Source organism: Lycium barbarum, chromosome 6 (genome assembly GCF_019175385.1).
Source record: "Lycium barbarum isolate Lr01 chromosome 6, ASM1917538v2, whole genome shotgun sequence".
NCBI lineage: Eukaryota > Viridiplantae > Streptophyta > Magnoliopsida > Solanales > Solanaceae > Lycium > Lycium barbarum.
The window spans coordinates 109,058,869-109,078,514 of NC_083342.1; the positions used below are offsets into that span (position 1 = coordinate 109,058,869).

General features: G+C 35.3%; 1 protein-coding gene across 1 annotated transcript; it reads left to right on the plus strand.

Moving 5' to 3' along the window:
- The first annotated feature begins 1,140 nt into the window (after positions 1-1,140).
- Positions 1,141-3,896, plus strand: LOC132645380 (NAD(P)H:quinone oxidoreductase-like). The gene is made up of 3 exons (XM_060362338.1): positions 1,141-1,514; positions 1,673-1,864; positions 3,315-3,896. The coding sequence occupies exons 1-3, from the start codon at positions 1,415-1,417 to the stop codon at positions 3,623-3,625; spliced, it is 603 nt and encodes a 200-aa protein (XP_060218321.1). The 5' UTR covers positions 1,141-1,414; the 3' UTR covers positions 3,626-3,896.
- Positions 3,897-19,646: the final 15,750 nt, after the last annotated feature.

Genomic DNA, 19,646 nt, shown 5'->3' on the forward strand with positions numbered 1-19,646 from the left:
CCACATAATGTGTGGGACCAATTCCCATTTACATGGCCACCAAGGAATTTATTTTTTATTTTTTATTTTTTTGCACAACATTTTAATTCCAATTTATGAATTGTGGTCCCAAATTTTTCCTAAGTGTTCAATGCCAACAATTCCATATATAACTTATGCCTCGAAATAAAATCAAAGGTCAAAAGTCCCGACTTCGAATCCCGGAATAGTCTTGGCTCTAAATTATCATAATTAATCCGGGTTGTCCCAATGTATAAAAATACGGGGCGTAACAGGCTATTTCGGGTTCGGTTTTTTGAAGGTGGACACCGAACCAAACTAGTTCGGTTCGGTTCTTTCGGTTTTAGTTTTTTAAAGTTCGGTCCGGTTTCGGTTTTTTCAATTCGGTTTTTTTGATATAATATTAGAAGCGGTTCCATTGACACTAATTCTTATTCTCAAAAGCAATAAAATATAAAACTGATAAATTGAAATCAAAATCAAACAAACAGGATACACAAGAACAGAAAACTATAATCATAATATAGGATTACTAGGTGTTATATACATACCGTAAGAATAATTAAGAAAACACATAAAAGACATACATTAATCCTAAAGACACATACTAGTTACCTTTCTTTGTTAAGGATATTTAATTTTCTCAATTGAAGTAAAAAATTAGGGATATAAATGCAAAAGAGGATTTATTACAATTGGGTTTTTTATGCTTTAAACATAATGAGCCTGAACTATTTTAATTTTTTTTGGGTAATGTATTAAATTTCGTTGCATGTTCGGTTTTTCGGTTCGGTTTTATCAAACTTCGGTTCGGCTATTTCTGTTTCGGTTTTTTGACGGTGGACACCAAACACCGAACCAAACTAGTTCGGTTCGGTTTGTTAAAGTTTCGGTTCGATTTTTCGGTTTTCGGTATTTATGCTCAGTTCTAATTTTATCCTTAATTTGGAAGTGTTGGCGCGAATTCAAATTTAATCGGACTCCCGTACATGTATCTGTAACCGACTGTAGAAAAAAAAAGATCTCTTGGATTTTTTTTTGAAACTAACCATATTGCCAATTGACTGCTGATAAAAAAGATGTAATGATTGATGAGAAACAGGATGGAACAAAAAAATATTCATAAGAAGACAGGTAAAAACCTAAACGATGATTACAAGTCTAACACTTAAGCGGACCCAGAATTTTTAGTTTATGAGTTTGAATAATAGTAGTAACTTTTTTTAGTTACATAGATATAAATACAGGAGTTTGATTCAAAGTTACTGGTAACTCGAATGGCCCTTTAATTTTAAATGCTCGTCATGGCATCCGTCAGGCCTTCTGAATTCCTGTATATAAGTTTCTGATGAGTAGAAGCATTACATGAAAAGACAGAATAAGAAATAGAAAAAAAAAAAAAAACCAGAGTGGAATGCAAGCAGTGGCGATGGCAGCTCAACCAGTGATCAAGGTAGTTGGGCTCTGCGGTTCCCTCCGTGAAGCTTCCTGGAATCGGGGTCTCCTCAATGCCGGTACAATCTTATTTTCTCTGTTTCTTTTTAAAGAAAATTTGCATTTGGTGTTTTGAACTGGTACAGAGTAAATTTTCTTAAGTAATAAAACAGTAGAATTGGAATTCCGTGCTTGTAATTGCTACTCATGTTGTGTGATTGATGATTGTTGGATGTAGCAATGGAGATATGCAAGGATTCTATAAAAGGAATAGAGTTTGAGTACGTGGACATATCGCAGTTGCCGTTTACGAACGAGGACCTTGAGGTGAAGGGAACTTATCCCTCAGCTGTGGAGGCTTTTCGTAAAAAGATTGAAGAAGCTGATTGTTTCCTTTTTGCTTCTCCTGAGTACAATTACTCCGTCACTGGTATCCTTCTTTTTTTCTTTTCATTTGCTCTAATTGATGCTCCAATTAACTATCTTGAACCTAATTTAGACTTAAAATGATTCTTCTTTTTGAACATCTTACATTGTTACTCAACATTTGCGCAAAAAGTAGAGTAGTTTACAAGGTTCCTGGAATTAAGATTAGTTTAACTCTCTCCTCAGGGGAAGCAGAATATGAACATAGTTACTCGATTATTTACTCTGTTTTTATGTCTGCTGTAGCTCTGGCAATTCCAATCTTTAATCCGTTCTTTTATGGCAACTATTGATTGACTATGTGCTACAATTGGTCTGAGGTTTGATTACTTTAGCGCTATTTTAACTTTCTATGCACGGAGAATCTGAAAACATCAATAATCATGATTTATGATGCTTTATCTTTGGTGAGAAGTGAGAACAGAGCTTTCAGTAATTACAAAGGAATAAAGGGAAGAGAAGATTAAGAAGAAGAAAATTGAAAGCTGGCAAAGGGAAAATAATTGGTGTTCAATTGAGATTCTAAATGGTCATGGTGTGTATTAGGGCCTATGATCACTAATGCTAATTAAGCAAGCCACTTTATTCTGTACATCTTTAACTTTTGTTTAGTGGAGGTTGAACCAGAAAGATGCTTGAAATGGTTCTTTTGTAAAAAGTTATGGTATAAATAAGCTGTAAAAAAACTATATTTACTAAAGAAAAAGTTTCTCATTATCAGAACAATTAAAATGATATACTATGAGAAATATTCATTTATCTAAAATATTATCTCATTCAGATTATTTGTAGGATGATCTTCTTTCTTTCAAGAGATTAATAAGAGCAAACTTATGAACTTGAAAGGGATAATTAAATGTATTTGGTTGTAAAACAATGTGCGAATGAATGTTGTAATTAGATGGAACATAAGTCGTCTAACATCTGTGTGACATTTGAATACTCCAGAAGAACTGTTCAAGTTAACTGCTGGAAAGATATCTTATTAGCTCGTCTTTCAGGTTGATATGTTGAAAATTTAGTTTTCCCCTCTTCTGTTCGTTTAGGGGTTAACTTGGTTCATTTAATTGGAGGAGTGAGTGTTAAATGAGTTAATACCTTTGGGTTTTTACGTGTTTTTATTTAGTACTGCTAATTTGTTTAAGAAACCAATATCTATTAGTATCTGTTATGGTAATTAATAGGTGCGACTGTAAGAGTTGAAGTAAGCATAGCTTGTACGTCTTAATTCGAATTAATGATTTGATTGCCTTGTTTGGGTCCAAGCCCTTACCGTTTAAAGTATCATATGTTAAAGACTCTGGATATGCAGCCTTACCCCTCAGCCGCCCAATTGTCGTGGTACACAATGTTGACGTACTATGTTAATACGGGTGCAAATAGTGTGATGGATTTTCACTTCTTGCGATGATACATTTGGCACTGCTGACTATCCTTTCTTGCTCCTTGGATAGCACCCTTGAAAAATGCAATTGATTGGGCATCTCGACCTCCAAATGTTTGGGCTGATAAAGCAGCAGCAATTGTGAGTGCTGGAGGTAACTTCGGTGGAGGACGATCACAATATCACCTTCGACAGATAGGAATCTTCATTGATCTTCATTTCATTAACAAGCCTGAACTTTACGTTTGGGGCTTCGAGTCACCACCAAAGTTTGACAGTGATGGTGTGCTGATAGATGAAGAAACCAAGCAGAGACTCAAAGCTCTTCTTTTGGCTTTACAGGCATTTTCCTTGAGACTGATCAAAGGCAAGTCTGAGTAGCTTCTACTGGTAAATGTGATCCATTTGTTCATCCAATATGGGATGGTGAAAATTGTATCCAGTCAATATATCCAGCTCTCAGGAAAAAGGGGTTCTTGTACTTGTAGCCTTGAAGCATCTTTTCAGTTGATTTGTTAAGTTAGCAGGATTGAAAGTGTGTAAAAGTTTCATGTAGTTAGATGAATAATTGCTGGATAAGTAAAATCTCTACCTAAATTAGTAGTTGTATTAAGTTACTCGGACTTAATGTTCACTCTCGAATTTACTTTCCCGTGATTCTTTTCCGTTTGGCCCTGTTGTCCTTTTCAACTTCTATTAGGAATTTAATTTGTTTTTTCTCTTGAAAAAATTGTGATTGCAGTTGGCATCACCAAATCAGGAAGGCTTCAATGCCATGCTATTGCACGATCTGAGTTGGAAATGTGTAGTCGAATCCCTGTGTTACGTGTGCTAAAATGTCTGTTATCAATGGCAAATAGTAGCAGATTTTTTCTTTCACGTTTCCTTGTCTAGAGAGGTCCCTATATTTATAGCCCAGCCCAACTCTGTCGGTCGGTTGGCCCGCCAAAGCCTTCCATTTCGCCGGATTGAAAGAGATGCTTTATCCATTTGTATGTGGAAATTTAAATGGCCACATACGTAAGTGGTTCCTGAAAGTTGTCATTAATTTTCATTTATATACTTTTTTGTTCCTATTATACACTTCAAGATATGTTAAAATGTACCTATCAAACACACAAAAAGTGTTCTGCATTTCTTTTAGGTGCATGAATTGATAAAGAGAATAATGTTTTACTTTTTTCTTTCTTAAAAACTCACATTTTTTTTAATTCTCTAGGAGCAAGAACCCATTGTTGCACCTCATTTTTACCCGAGGTTAAACAAAGCACACTTATGGAGCTCCGAAATGATTAATTATGTACAGAGTCGCCACCTAGCATTTAAGGTATACTAGGGTACCTATAAATTATTAATATATGCAATTTAATATAGTCTACGAAAATAAGTGAGATTCTAGGTAAGGGTTCAAATTATTCCGAAGGGAAGGTACTAGGCATCCTTCAGAATCCACAAATGTGGTTCCCGGCTGGACCAATTTAAACTATACGAGGGATGTGTAAAAAGGCTTTATTATTTACAAAAATTAATAGAATTTAGACTAAAGAATAATATGAATATTCACATAAATAATCATGCAATACGTATTTTATACATATGTGATATAATAATTATTATAAAAAAAAGTTATGTGCAACTTAGAAGCTTGGGTATGTGACAAACGTATAAAAAATAGGTATGAAATTATTTTGCACTCGAAGTGAGTTAACTAATTTAACTAACTAAGTATGTACGCTTAATCAATTAATTATGAGAGTATATTCTAAAGCCTAAATATTGAGGCAAATCACCCTATTTATTTACTTAAGTGTGCTAAGCTATCGAATTAAAACTCTAGCAAAATATGATAACTATAAGAATATAAGCTACAAAAATAATAACTGTCTAATATTAATTTGTCTAAAACACATAAAATTTAAATCACCTAAGCAGATCATAAATAAATACCACTAACCTACACCCTAAAAAAAAGTAAAGTTTCACTATATTTTATGCTTGCATAATTTAAGAATGCAAAAAAAAAATATAAACAAAGAATTTAAGAAGCTATTTGAACTTCTTTTGAGTGTCATCTTCAAAAAAAAATATTCGGATACCTGCATGAGACTTAATAAAAATGTTAGTAAGAGAATAAATAATTATCGGATAAATTAAAAAATAATGAATAAACTTAAAATAAAAATCCGTCTTTGTACATGGAAGGCCTTGGAAATCGACGGAAATTTCTTCAATCGGCCAAAGTACTCACATTATCCCAAAAATTCAAATTCCAAAAAAAAGAGTATTAAAGAACAAGTTCCAATCTTTTTTTTTCACACCCTTCTGACCTAAACTTAACCACCTATGAGGATGAATCCTTGGTATAGCAATCAATGATATTATAATAAAAGGTGCTAGAGAAATAACCCCAAGTGCAACAGCAACATAACCGACAATTGTCAAATCAGTATAATTAACAAGTGACATAAACAAAGTTGATCCAAGAATTGCCAATTTTCTTGGAACCCCACTAGAGAGAACTGGAAAAATCTTTTCTAAATAACTAATACACAAAACTGGAAAAAAAAAAAAAAGCAATGTTTATAACACCAGTAAGGAACTTCCAAGTGCCCATTAAAGAACCCCAATACACCAAAAATTTATGAAAATTACACCAACTGAATTCCCAAGTTCCAGTCTTTGGAATCTTTACATCAAATTAACAAGTCCAATATGTCAATCAAAATTGCAGTGAAAACAGCGTGGACTTGAGCTTAGAACCACAGGAAATTTAATCAGATTTCAGATACTTAGCAAAAACTCAAGCTACTGCATTCAACAGCAGCTTTCCCCCCCTAAAATAGGTAAAAATAAAGTTCAGATGAGAAACTACAATGAAAACGAAAGCAGGGGGTCTCAATAAAATTAGTGTGCTTGAGCAGAAATTCTGGCGCTCAAATATAAACAAATTTTCAGAGCCAATTGTGACAAGTGACAGAGGAAAGTTGTAATAAGAGAGAGATGAGATCCCTGAGCTAAAAATGCAATTAGAAAATGTACTTTCTGGATGGGTTTATTTTTATTCTTTTGTACTCTGGTTTTTGCTTTACTCTTTCATTCGTTTGTTGAGCTGACGGTGTTATTGACGGAGAACAGTTAACTGCGGCGGCGCGTGGGATTCAATTGCTTTGTGTTGCTGCTGAAAATTGCTGTAGATTGTGGGTTTGATTGGGTTGTGGTGGGGATTCGTTGGAGCTCGGAGCTCCGGCGTGGAGGAGGCTGGCGGAGAGGCGGCTGGAAAGAGAGAGACGAGGCGGAGGGAGTAGAGGGAGACGACGAAGGAGGTGAGGGGGTTGTTTGGGGTGCGTCGCCTAGTGGTGGAGGTGAAGTTCACCGTCGGCGGCGATAAGGGTGGTGGTCGGTTGAGGGACGAGGAAGATGAAGTTGTGGGGCAGTGGGGATTCGCGACTGGTGGGTTGCGTCGGAGTTCGCCGGAGCTCCGGCGTGGAGGGAGGCGGCGTTGTTTAGAGAGAAGTGAGGAGAGGCAGAAAAATGTTTAGGGTTTTTTTAGAGAGAGAGAGAAAAAAATCTGATATGTGCTTGTGTGTGTAAGTGTGTGTTTGTGTAGAAGATTAAATCAACCCCCCTTTTCCTTATAATGTGAACAAACCTTCCTTTTTGTCCAAAAAATAATGAAAGTCATACCCCTTTGTCCCCAACCCATCACCTCAAAATGTCAACTTTTTTTAAAAAAATGTGACAAGACCTTGACTTGATCGAATTTTGCTCTGTATTTAAAAATTAATTGCTCTAATTTTCTCTGCATTGTCGGACTGCATTAAAATATAATTAATTAATACATGTATAAATATTAATGTGCAAGATACGAAAAATGTATTTCTATAAAATTAAGAAACAATTATTAATTGCACGAAAATGGTAGTATTATGCTATACATGTGCAAAATAATGATTCTTGAAAAAATGACAATAAATTGATAAAAATCCCAAAATAATAATAATCATCAATAAATTGTTGAAAAAGTGTAAAAAAGTGTACAAATGTATTTCGTGCTCTTTAACGAATCAGGAGCCCCAAAACGTTAATTTTAAGCACGTCGAGCCAAAATTAGGTGTCAACAACTTGTCCCTCTTCGACCGGAGATGATGAAAGAGTTTTCGGGCGAAGACGTTGACATGTAGCTTATTTTGGCTCGATAAAGAATTGCTAAAAGGATATGTACGGAGAAAGAGGCCAGACGTTGGTAGAGCTTTGACAATACTCTTAGTCCGTCGGCGGGGTTGCAATAAAAAGAAAAATGATAAACGGGAAGGATTGTTCAGGGCCGGGAAAAATAAAATAAAAAAATATTCGCATACCCACGTCGTCGCTTCCAAAATTGCCCAGTATCGAGTTACGAGATACTGGGAGGGTGCAAGATTTCATACTTGCTGGGAAAGAATGATTCTTATCCCAATGTGACCGAGCTCTGCATAGAGCTTCCTACATATCTCGTCAATCACGAGAATCAGGTCAATGTAGTTCGAAAGGTGATAACTAATGGACGTTTTTTTTTTTTTTTTTTTTTAAGGCATGATGCAATGCGTTTGAAGGGTATCTGAAAGTGATAATGCAATGCATGTGCAGTGTGTTTGCGAGCATTCGTAAAGTAATGATGCAATGTATGTGCAGTGTATTTGCGAGCATTCGCAAAGTAATGATGCAATGTATGTGCAGTGCATTTGCGAGCATTCGCAAAGTAATGATGCAATGTATGTGCAGTGCATCTGCGAGCATACGCAGGGCGTTTAAAACAAACAAATGCAGGTACGGTGCAATGCGTCTGCGAGCATACGCAGGGGCATTTGAAAACAATAAAACAATGCAGGTGCAGTGCAATGCGGCTGCGAGCATACGCAGGGGCATTAAGAAAATAATAATAAAACAAGGCAGATGCGGTGCGATGTCTTATGCAGAAATTTTCAAAGGGCGGTGCTCAGCCTTATGCAGAAATTACAAAAGGGCGGTGCGCAGCCTTATGCAGAAAATTGAAAGGGCGGTGCGCAGCCCAAGCAACATATGAAAGGCGGTGCTCAGCCTTATGCAGAAATTACAAAAGGGCGGTGCGCAGCCCATGCAACATGAAAGACGGTGCTCAGCCTTATGCAGAAATTACAAAGGGCGGTGCATGGCCCATGTAACATATGAAAGCGATGCAAAGGGCGGTGCGCAGCCCATGCATCATATGAAAGGCGGTGCTCAGCCTTATGCAGAAATTACAAAGGGCGGTGCATGGCCCATGTAACATATGAAAGCGATGCAAAGGGTGGTGCGCAGCCCATGCATCATATGAAAGGCGGTGCTCAGCCTTATGCAGAAATTACAAAGGGCGGTGCATGGCCCATGTAATATATGAAAGCGATGCAAAGGGCGGTGCGCAGCCCATGCATCATATGAAAGGCGGTGCTCAGCCTTATGAAGAAATTACAAAGGGCGGTGCATGGCCCATGTAATATATGAAAGGCGGTGCTCAGCCTTATGCAGAAATTACAAAGGGCGGTGCATGGCCCATGTAACATATGAAAGCGATGCGAAGGGCGGTGCGCAGCCCGTGCATCATATGAAAGGCGGTGCTCAGCCTTATGCAAAAATTACAAAGGGCGGTGCATGGCCCATGTAACATATGAAAGCGATGCGAAGGGCGGTGCGCAGCCCGTGCATCATATGAAAGGCGGTGCTCAGCCTTATGCAGAAATTACAAAGGGCGGTGCATGACCCATGTAACATATGAAAGCGATGCGAAGGGCGGTGCGCAGCCCGTGCATCGTATGAACGGCGGTGCTCAGCCTTATGCAGAAATTACAAGGGCGGTGCATGGCCCATGTAACATATGAAAGCGATGCAAAGGGCGGTGCGCAGCCCATGCATCATATAAAAGGCGGTGCACAGCCTTATGCGAAAATTTAAAAGGACGGTGCATGGCCCAGCAAATATATGAAAGCGATGCAACGGGCGGTGCGCAGCCCATGCATCATATAAAAGGCGGTGCACAGCCTTATGCGAAAAATTTAAAAAGGGCGGTGCATGACCCATGTAATATATGAAAGCGATGCAAAGGGTGGTGTGCAGCCCATGCATCATATGAAAGGCGGTGCACAGCCTTATGCAGAAATTTAAAAGGGCGGTGCATGGCCCAGGCAATATATGAAAGCGAACTAGCCTAAACTGTCCTATTAAAGGCGGACTAGCCTAAATGTTCAATTAAAGGCGGACTAGCCTAAAATGTCCAATTAAAGGCGGACAAGCCTAAAATGCGGTACTTTTGCGAACAATGATGTTGCCTCTGCATGGCATTTGAAAGTGATAATGTAACGCAGGTGTGGAAGATAACGCCTTTGCTTCGGCGCGAATGCAGTGCAGAAGGTAAGGTCCTTGGGCCATGAAATGGTGCCTTTTAGGCCATGAGAATGATGCCTTCAGACCATGATGCCCTCGGTGTCCTGTTTTGGGGATGGACGAGCCAATGCAGCGTCCTACTGTGGGGCTGGACGAGCCAATGCAGTGTCCTACTGTGGGGCTGGCTGAGCCTGTGCCTTTTCTCTCAAAATGTGCCATTGGTGGAATTTTTTAGGGCCCCCTCAAAAATTCTGTCCCAGTTTAGAAAACAAACAAAAATTTGCATACTTCCCGCGAAATGCGATGTGCACTTGCGTTTTTTTTTTTTTTTTTTAAGCTACTCAAAAATGTTCTCCCAATTTCATGCTTCAGCGGAGAAATACGAGGATCTTTCATGTAAGACCAGATGTCGATACCTCCTAGAGTTAGTAACAACACAACAACCTTGAACTATATTTACTGTGCAATAATAAAAAACAAAATAAAAAAAATAGCAAAATAGCAAAATCATGAGAGAAAAATCTAGCAAAAACAATTTTTTTTTTAATAACAATGATTGATATAACATTCCTCAACTTTAATTGGTACGAACAATTAGTATTGTGCATAAGAATTCACCATTATTTATCGTCCAACAAACCAAGATCGACTTATTGGTAATTCCAAAGCTTCAAGTGGTACCTCAGACATACCTAAGGATCGACAAGATTGGTTCATTGTGTTTCAAACAAAGATTTTGAACTATACCTATCCTCATGTTTCAAGTGCCCTCACCAGAAAGAAAGTCCCTTTTTCACACATATTCAATATTTTTTTTTTTTTAACTTTGGGATGTCTAGAGAAGTACACTCATACTCATAAAGATGTTCAATGCATGCAATTGTAATACCATAAGCTTGGTCGTCATGTAAGTATCCACTAATGAGAGAAACTTTAGCATAGGATCACGTAGGGCTTGTTATGGGGTTGTAATGTAGGCTTCGGAAAAGGGTAGGATATTATTTAGGTAAGGAGTGACTAATCCTTCCCTAAGCGTTGCACTGTGTCTGTGCTTAGTATCTGTGTGCTCTGACACTTTGTTTTATTGTCCCTTTCTTTTGTACTTGTGCGACCTTTTTTGCAAGTTAAAGCCCTTTTTTTCGGTTTTTTTTTTTTTTTTTTTTTTTAGTTTAGGGTTGCATGCCCGAAACTCTGTGGGGATTAAGAGAATTGACCTGGGTTGCACGCCCGAGGTCTTGATAGTAATTCCAGATTGTATGCCTGAGTGTAAAAAATAAAAATAAATAACGGGTTAGATGTCCGAGATCCCGAATGACTGAGTTTTTTTTTTTTTTTATGTGTGGGCTCCTTGCTTTGGAGGTCATTCTTAGCCTTTGTTTTGCTGGGACGGTCGAATCCCCTTTTTTTTTTTGAAGCTTCAGCTCAGATCTCTATCCGCAGTTGCACGTTTTTTTAGTACGCTCAGGAAGGTTGGGCCAAGAGAGAGATAGTGCATGTAAGCACTCAGAAATGGTATAGGCTTATGATGTGGTGGCCAAAGAAAAGGCTTTAGGCTCAAAGGGGGAATGCTAGGGATAATGTCATTTGGTAGGTTAGAAAGGCTCAAACAGGTCAAAGAAGGCCTACGATCCTTTTCTATGCTGAGTGTTACTCATAATTTCGCCTTAACAGACATTCAAGCCAAGTTCTAGATCACAATGCAATGCAATTGAACGCTATCTAAAGCTCACCACACAATGCACATGAAACAATGAGGTTGGTTTTGTTCTTGTCTTACAAGCATGCAAGAGAATTTTTCGAGTGTCACTTAAAGTGTGAATGAGAGGTACCAAAAGAATCTATAGTTTACCACGAAGTCAGTCCTCTCCATCATATTGATTGTTACTTGTTTCTTTCCTATGCACATTCTAACTGTGTTGGTACCACCAAGTTAAAGATATGAATCTAAAAAATATTTTTTTGTATTTTTTGAATAAGGGTACCGAACCCAAAAAGGGTTGCCTACGTATCTCATCTTTAATGAGAATCAGGTGCGCGTAGTTCGTTTAAATAAGATAGAAAGAAATAAAATATTTTTGTGATTTTTCAAAATAAAGGATTTTTTTTTTTTGTGATTTTTTTTTAATAATGAATAATGAATACCGAACCCAAAAGGGCTGCCTACGTATCTCATCAAAGAAGAGAATCAGGTGTGCGTAGTTCTTGCAGATAGGATAGAAAGAAATAAAATATTTTTGTGATTTTTCAAAATAAAGGATTTTTTTTTTGTGATTTTTTGAATAATGAATAATGAATAATGAATACCGAACCCAACTCTCCTAAAATTTGAATTCTACGAAAAAATTCGCGGGTGTGCAAAACACACCTCGCGTGTACGTGTGATAGTGTGAGTTTTCCAGAAGTGGAGGAAATATGAACGACATGCCATTTTATATAAACCGATAACACATATGAATATTAATATAAAACCACCAAAAGATAGCAATCAAAGAGAAACAGTAAAAGCAAGATGCATAATTTACAATAAAGTAAAAAAATGAGTATGGTAAATAAAACTTGCTAGTAAAAAAAAAGGCAATAATACAGTGTATGAAATTAAAAGCAGATGTGTACGTAAACAAATAAGGGAACAAGGGGAAGGATATACATGACGAATAAATACAGGCAAGTAAAATAAAGGAAAAATTCAAATAAAGATAACATACCTCGAATAACAAATTGAGTCCATATGGTTAGAACCTAAGTGTCCCCAGCAGAGTCGCCATGTTGTTGCACCTCATTTTTACCCGAGGTTAAACAAAGCACAACTTATGGAGCTCTGAAATGATTAATTATGTACAGAGTCGCCACCTAGCATTTAAGGTATACTAGGGTACCTATAAATTATTAATATATGCAATTTAATATAGTCTACGAAAATAAGTGAGATTCTAGGTAAGGGTTCATATTATTCCGAAGGGAAGGTACTAGGCATCCTTCAGAATCCACAAATGTGGTTCCCGGCTGGACCAATTTAAACTATACGAGGGATGTGTAAAAAGGCTTTATTATTTACAAAAATTAATAGAATTTAGACTAAAGAATAATATGAATATTCACATAAATAATCATGCAATACGTATTTTATACGTATGTGATATAATAATTATTATAAAAAAAAATTATGTGCAACTTAGAAGCTTGGGTATGTGACAAACGTATAAAAAATAGGTATGAAATTATTTTGCACTCGAAGTGAGTTAACTAATTTAACTAACTAAGTATGTACGCTTAATCAATTAATTATGAGAGTATATTCTAAAGCCTAAATATTGAGGCAAATCACCCTATTTATTTACTTAAGTGTGCTAAGCTATCGAATTAAAACTCTAGCAAAATATGATAACTATAAGAATATAAGCTACAAAAATAATAACTGTCTAATATTAATTTGTCTAAAACACATAAAATTTAAATCACCTAAGCAGATCATAAATAAATACCACTAACCTACACCCTAAAAAAAAGTAAAGTTTCACTATATTTTATGCTTGCATAATTTAAGAATGCAAAAAAAAATATAAACAAAGAATTTAAGAAGCTATTTGAACTTCTTTTGAGTGTCATCTTCAAAAAAAAAAAATCGGATACCTGCATGAGACTTAATAAAAATGTTAGTAAGAGAATAAATAATTATCGGATAAATTAAAAAATAATGAATAAACTTAAAATAAAAATCCGTCTTTGTACATGGAAGGCCTTAGAAATCGACAGAAATTTATTCATCGGCCAAAGTACTCACATTATCCCAAAAATTCAAATTCCAAAAAAAAGGGTATTAAAGAACAAGTTCCAATCTTTTTTTTCACACCCTTCTGACCTAAACTTAACCACCTATAAGGATGAATCCTTGGTATAGCAATCAATGATATTATAATAAAAGGTGCTAGAGAAATAACCCCAAGTGCAACAGCAACATAACCGACAATTGTCAAATCAGTATAATTAACAAGTGACATAAACAAAGTTGATCCAAGAATTGTCAATTTTCTTGGAACCCCACTAGAGCGAACTGAAAAAAAATCTTTTCTAAATAACTAATACACAAAACTGGAAAAAAAAAAGAAGCAATGTTTATAACACCAGTAAGGAACTTCCAAGTGCCCATTAAAGAACCCCAATACACCAAAAATTTATGAAAATTACACCAACTGAATTCCCAAGTTCCAATCTTTGGAATCTTTACATCAAATTAACAAGTCCAATATGTCAATCAAAATTGCAGTGAAAACAGCGTGGACTTGAGCTTAGAACCACAGGAAATTTAATCAGATTTCAGATACTTAGCAAAAACTCAAGCTACTGCATTCAACAGCAGCTTTCCCCCCCTAAAATAGGTAAAAATAAAGTTCAGATGAGAAACTACAATGAAAACGAAAGCAGGGGGTCTCAATAAAATTAGTGTGCTTGAGCAGAAATTCTGGCGCTCAAATATAAACAAATATTCAGAGCCAATTGTGACAAGTGACAGAGGAAAATTGTAATAAGAGAGAGATGAGATCCCTGAGCTAAAAATGCAATTAGAAAATGTACTTTCTGGATGGGTTTATTTTTATTCTTTTGTACTCTGGTTTTTGCTTTACTCTTCCATTCGTTTGTTGAGCTGACGGTGTTATTGACGGAGAACGGTTAACTGCGGCGGCGCGTGAGATGCAATTGCTTTGTGTTGCTGCTGAAAATTGCTGTAGATTGTGGGTTTGATTGGGTTGTGGTGGGGATTCGTCGGAGCTCCGGCGTGGAGGAGGCTGGCGGAGAGGCGGCTGGAAAGAGAGAGACGAGGCGGAGGGAGTAGAGGGAGACGACGAAGGAGGTGAGGGGGTTGTTTGGGGTGCGTCGCCTAGTGGTGGAGGTGAAGTTCACCGCCGGCGGCGATAAGGGTGGTGGTCGGTTGAGGGACGAGGAAGATGAAGTTGTGGGGCAGTAGGGATTCACAACTGGTGGGTTGCGTCGGAGTTCGCCGGAGCTCCGGCGTGGAGGGAGGCGGCGTTGTTTAGAGAGAAGTGAGGAGAGGCAGAAAAATGTTTAGGGTTTTTTAGAGAGAGAGAGAAAAAAATCTGATATGTGCTTATGTGTGTAAGTGTGTGTTTGTGTAGAAGATTAAATCAACCCCCCTTTTCCTTATAATGTGAACAAACCTTCCTTTTTGTCCAAAAAATAATGAAAGTCATACCCCTTTATCCCCAACTCATCACCTCGAAATGTCAACTTTTTTTTAAAAAATGTGACAAGACCTTGACTTGATCGAATTTTGCTCTGTATTTAAAAATTAATTGCTCTAATTTTCTCTGCACTGTCGGACTGCATTAAAATATAATTAATTAATACATGTATAAATATTAATGTGCAAGATACGAAAAATGTATTTCTATAAAATTAAGAAACAATTATTAATTGCACGAAAATGGTAGTATTATGCTATACATGTGCAAAATAATGATTCTTGAAAAAATGACAATAAATTGATAAAAATCTCAAAATAATAATAATCATCAATAAATTGTTGAAAAAGTGTAAAAAAGTGTAAAAATGTATTTCGTGCTCTTTAACGAATCAGGGGCCCCCAAAACGTTAATTTTAAGCACGTCGAGCCAAAATTAGGTGTCAACACCCATCACCCTCAAATAACCCATCAATCTCTAAATAGGCGTGATATATTAATTTTACTGGTTGAAAGTTTGTTGATTTTCTAAATTTTTTGGAAATAGTTATGTTCACATATCGAAATTGGTTAGCATGATATACTTTTACTGGTCTCATGATTGATTGTTTACTTCTGAAAACATTTCTAATGTGAAAAAGTTCTCTAACAAACTCTTCTAGAATACAAACTACTAGCAGATTTTTTCTTTGCATCTGATTATGTTAATGATCTGTAGCTTTTGAATCCATCAGCACCCCTATTTGGGCTTTGCTTAGCAATATAACATTGTCGTTGGGTAAGGAAGAAGATGGCGAGTGGAGGAGAAACCTGATAGTCCCTCTGTCCTAATTTACGTGGCCCAAAAACAATATTATTGTTTTATTATTATTTGAAACAATTTGATTTTAAAAAATTCTTTTTTACTCTTAATAAAATAATTTATAATCACATAAATGTCTAGGTTTAGTTTAGCTTACAAGTTTAAAAAAAAAAAGAGGGAAGATGGAGATGGTACATAGAGCATCTAGAGGGGAGGGTGATGATTGAAGGGAATGGCTTCTGATTAGAGAAGAAGCTTGGGGAAGAAGACCATAAGGATTTTTTATTTTTTTATTTTTTTGCGAAAAACCCATTTTTTGATTAATTTTGACTAAAAAGTCACGCGGTTGTTTTTCATTTGTTACTTTTTTCACGTCCCACCGTGTGAATTTCACGCATTATTTCCGTTCTACAAGTTAGTCGCTAGGTGTTTAGTAGACACACTTCGGATAGGAGAAAATTATATATACGGCCCACTCATGTAGTTTGCAATCGATATAATCCATCTGGTGTATTTGAAACAGTGACGTATTTTGTTGTATGTATTTGTGTATTTGAAAATAATGATCATCTGCGAATAAAAGGTAATATTCCTATAGAATGTATATGTTCTGTATAGCTGTATATAAACATTACATACACATTTATATATAATGTATGCTTGGTATAATCTATATATAATATAAAACAAGACATAGATAATGTGATGTGGCACCTCTTTATGGCCGGCATTTATATTTATCTTTTTTCTCCTTTTTTTTACTTTTCTATAATTTTTTTGATTTTGTTTTTCCTACTACTTTTATGTATTTTTGCAATAACATTAAATGGCTCAATAATTGATACTCCACTTTTCCTTCTCTTAAAGTGTCACTGATGACATTTAATAGCCCACTACACTCTCGGTTAATTTAGCCTTCCCCAAAAGTCACGTCTAATTGCATTTAATTCAGCCTTTCAAAAATAAATATCATCCGCATTTGGTTTATTTTGCATTTTTCTCTTCTTTCATTCACTATATTGAATAGCTCACTCCTTCTCCCTTTTAAAAGTAACTGGACAAGTCTTTATTTTCTCCTCAACATGAGTAACCTATTCTTTTCAGTTCGGACTAATTTATTTATCCATGAATTACAAAAATTTAAAAGACTCTTATTACTTAATTGGCCAGCTTTTGTATTTATCTTTTTTGTCAATTTTTTGCTTTTTTCCACTTTAAAATGATGAATAAAAATGTATTTTATTACATTTAAGCAAAAATTGAAGGGTCACTTCTTCCCTTATATTAAACCAGACCGACGTTATCTTAATTCCTCTTAATTAGGGATGTTTAGGTTTCCCCTTCTTCCTCCGTAGACTCTCATTAGTACTGATGCTATTTATCCATTCCAAAATTCATTTGGAAGCTTGTAAAGATCATGTTTGTTTGGCATTTTAGTGTGTATATATTGTTAGTTGGCAAGTAAATTTTTTTTTTTTTTTTTTGTTAAAATCAATTTGATAGTGTGTTAAACTCTTTTTAAAAAAAAAAACTTTTTACTTGTGCTTATGGATTGTAATTGTTTTACCGTATATAACCTTAAGATCCTCCATCAACTTTTTGGAGTTCTACTTCTTCTCCGTCCTCTTCAATTTCAGGTACGGAATAGAGCAGAACATTCAATAGTTTAGTTTCCCATGTTTATTGATTTTGGTTGCTATACTAACATTTTTCATGTGGTATTATATTTTTCTTTTTAGTTTTTTCAAGAAATTAGTTGTGTGCCTTTTCTATCTTGGTAAACGCTCTTTGATTTAGTTGATTTTTTTCCTTTAATGTGTTCTCGAAGACCACTTCGTGGAATTATAGTAGTCGATGTCGCACGAACGTAATTTCAGTCTAATTTTACTAAATAGTTGGTCATATGAGAACGTAATTTCAGTCTAATTGACGCATGCAATCAGAACAAGCAACTGAAAGACTTTAAATGCATGATTGTATTTCACTATCATGACACCTTGCAGTTTTGCATCATGAAGGATTCTCGGAATATTAAGACAATAGAAGTAATTATACATTGAAGAGTCGTGAAGAATCATTATTGTACACACATCAAACTATCAACATTGAAGCAGTCATGGTGGCAACAATAATACTTATTTAGTGAAGATTTTAGTTTTCTTAATTATATTTTTGCTGATATTATAAAAAAGGCGGAAGTTGACAATAAGTTCAGAAGAAAAATGAGAAGTAATCGAAATCATATTGTTGAATAATTTATAAAAGAATTTCCTAATACGGCAATGATTATTGTTCAAATATTGCATACAAGTCGAGTTTATGAAAAGCCATCGTGAATGGACAGTTATTCTAATGCAAATTTAATGGGACAAAAGAGTATCTGAATATTATGCACATAACACAGTCACAAGGCAAGTAGGCAACCAATGAGTAAATTGAACAAATTGTTTGCCTTTTTGGTTATACTTGTTTCTGTTCCTAAATTTAATTTCGATAGTCTTCCGAATTAAAGATCTAAAAGGCTGTCAGAGTGAAATAGATTTGTTTTCCCTTTTCTTTGTCAGTAAAGCGAATAAGTGTACTGAAAGATTTCGAAAATGGATGAGGAATAATGAAGATTATACGGGCAATAAACCAATAGTTGAGCTAAATATGGTAAAGAAGATGCCCGATTGATATTCATGGGTATTTATCTCCCTTGGATATACGTGAAAGTGTATAATAGGAATAAACTTTAGGTAAGATATTAAAATAAAAATGGGCAATTCGTAGGAATGTCCTTATTTTGGGATGGAATAACGAAGATTATACGGGCAATAAACCGATAGTTGAGCTAAATATGGTAAAGAAGATGCCCGAATGATATTCATGGGTATTTATCTCCCTTGGATATACATGAAAGTGTATAATAGGAACAAATTTTAGTTAAGGTATTAAAATAAAAATGGGCAATTCGCAGGAATGCCCTTATTTTGGGGTTATCTTTAATTTTTGTCCTTCGCCTAATACCATGGGATTTGGGGTTTGAATCCCGGCATAGTCCAAAAAAAAATGCAAGACAGAATTTTATAGCAAACTTAGGCCTATTAGGGCAAAAGTTAGGCCTGAAGGCAGAATTTTACCTTCAGCCAAAATTCTACCTTAAGTAAGCCTGGCAACCGGTTGCAACCGGAACCGGACCAGTAACCGGTTAGGGAACCGGCAGGTTCCGGTTAAAAAATCGGAACCGCTTAACCAGTTCCAGTTTAACCGGTTCCGGCTTACCGGTTTGAAACTCCAAACCGGAATCGGTCCGGTTTGGAGTGGTTAAAACTTTTTTTTTTTGTATTATATATATATTATAGTATTTATTAGTATATTGTAGGTATATTTACATATGTTATACAACTTTATAATTAAAGTTTAAATATTTACTCACTAACAGGCTAATAGCAAGTCAGCAATACAGAATAGTGCTTTTTGTATACATATATATGTATAACTTAATATACTTATATATATGTATAACTTAATATATATTATAAGTATATACTTATATATAAGCCTGGCAACCGGTTGCAACCGGAACCGCTTAACCGGTTCCGGTTTGGAGTGGTTAAAACCTTTTTTTTTTTTTGTATTATATATATATATATTATAGTATTTATTAGTATATTGTAGGTATATTTACATATGTTATACAACTTTATAATTAAAGTTTAAATATTTACTCACTAACAGGCTAATAGCAAGTCAGCAATACAGAATAGTGCTTTTCGTATACATATATATGTATAACTTAATATACTTATATATATGTATAACTTAATATATATTATAAGTATATACTTATATATATGTATAACTTAATATATATACTATATATAATTAATATATATACTATATATATTTATATACTATATATACTATATATACTTATATACTATATATACTTATATATATGTATAACTTAATATATATACTATATATACTTATATACTATATATACTATATATACTTATATACTATATATACTTATATATATGTAT

What these genes read in the sequence shown, in the direction of transcription:
- LOC132645380 (XM_060362338.1), top strand. Translation starts at nt 1,415, where the DNA reads ATGCAAGCAGTGGCGATGGCAGCTCAACCAGTGATCAAGGTAGTTGGG. An exon ending in TCGGGGTCTCCTCAATGCCG is followed by an intron (nt 1,515 to 1,672) that starts GTACAATCTTAT and finishes TGTTGGATGTAG; the next exon opens with CAATGGAGATATGCAAGGAT. An exon ending in GTACAATTACTCCGTCACTG is followed by an intron (nt 1,865 to 3,314) that starts GTATCCTTCTTT and finishes CTCCTTGGATAG; the next exon opens with CACCCTTGAAAAATGCAATT.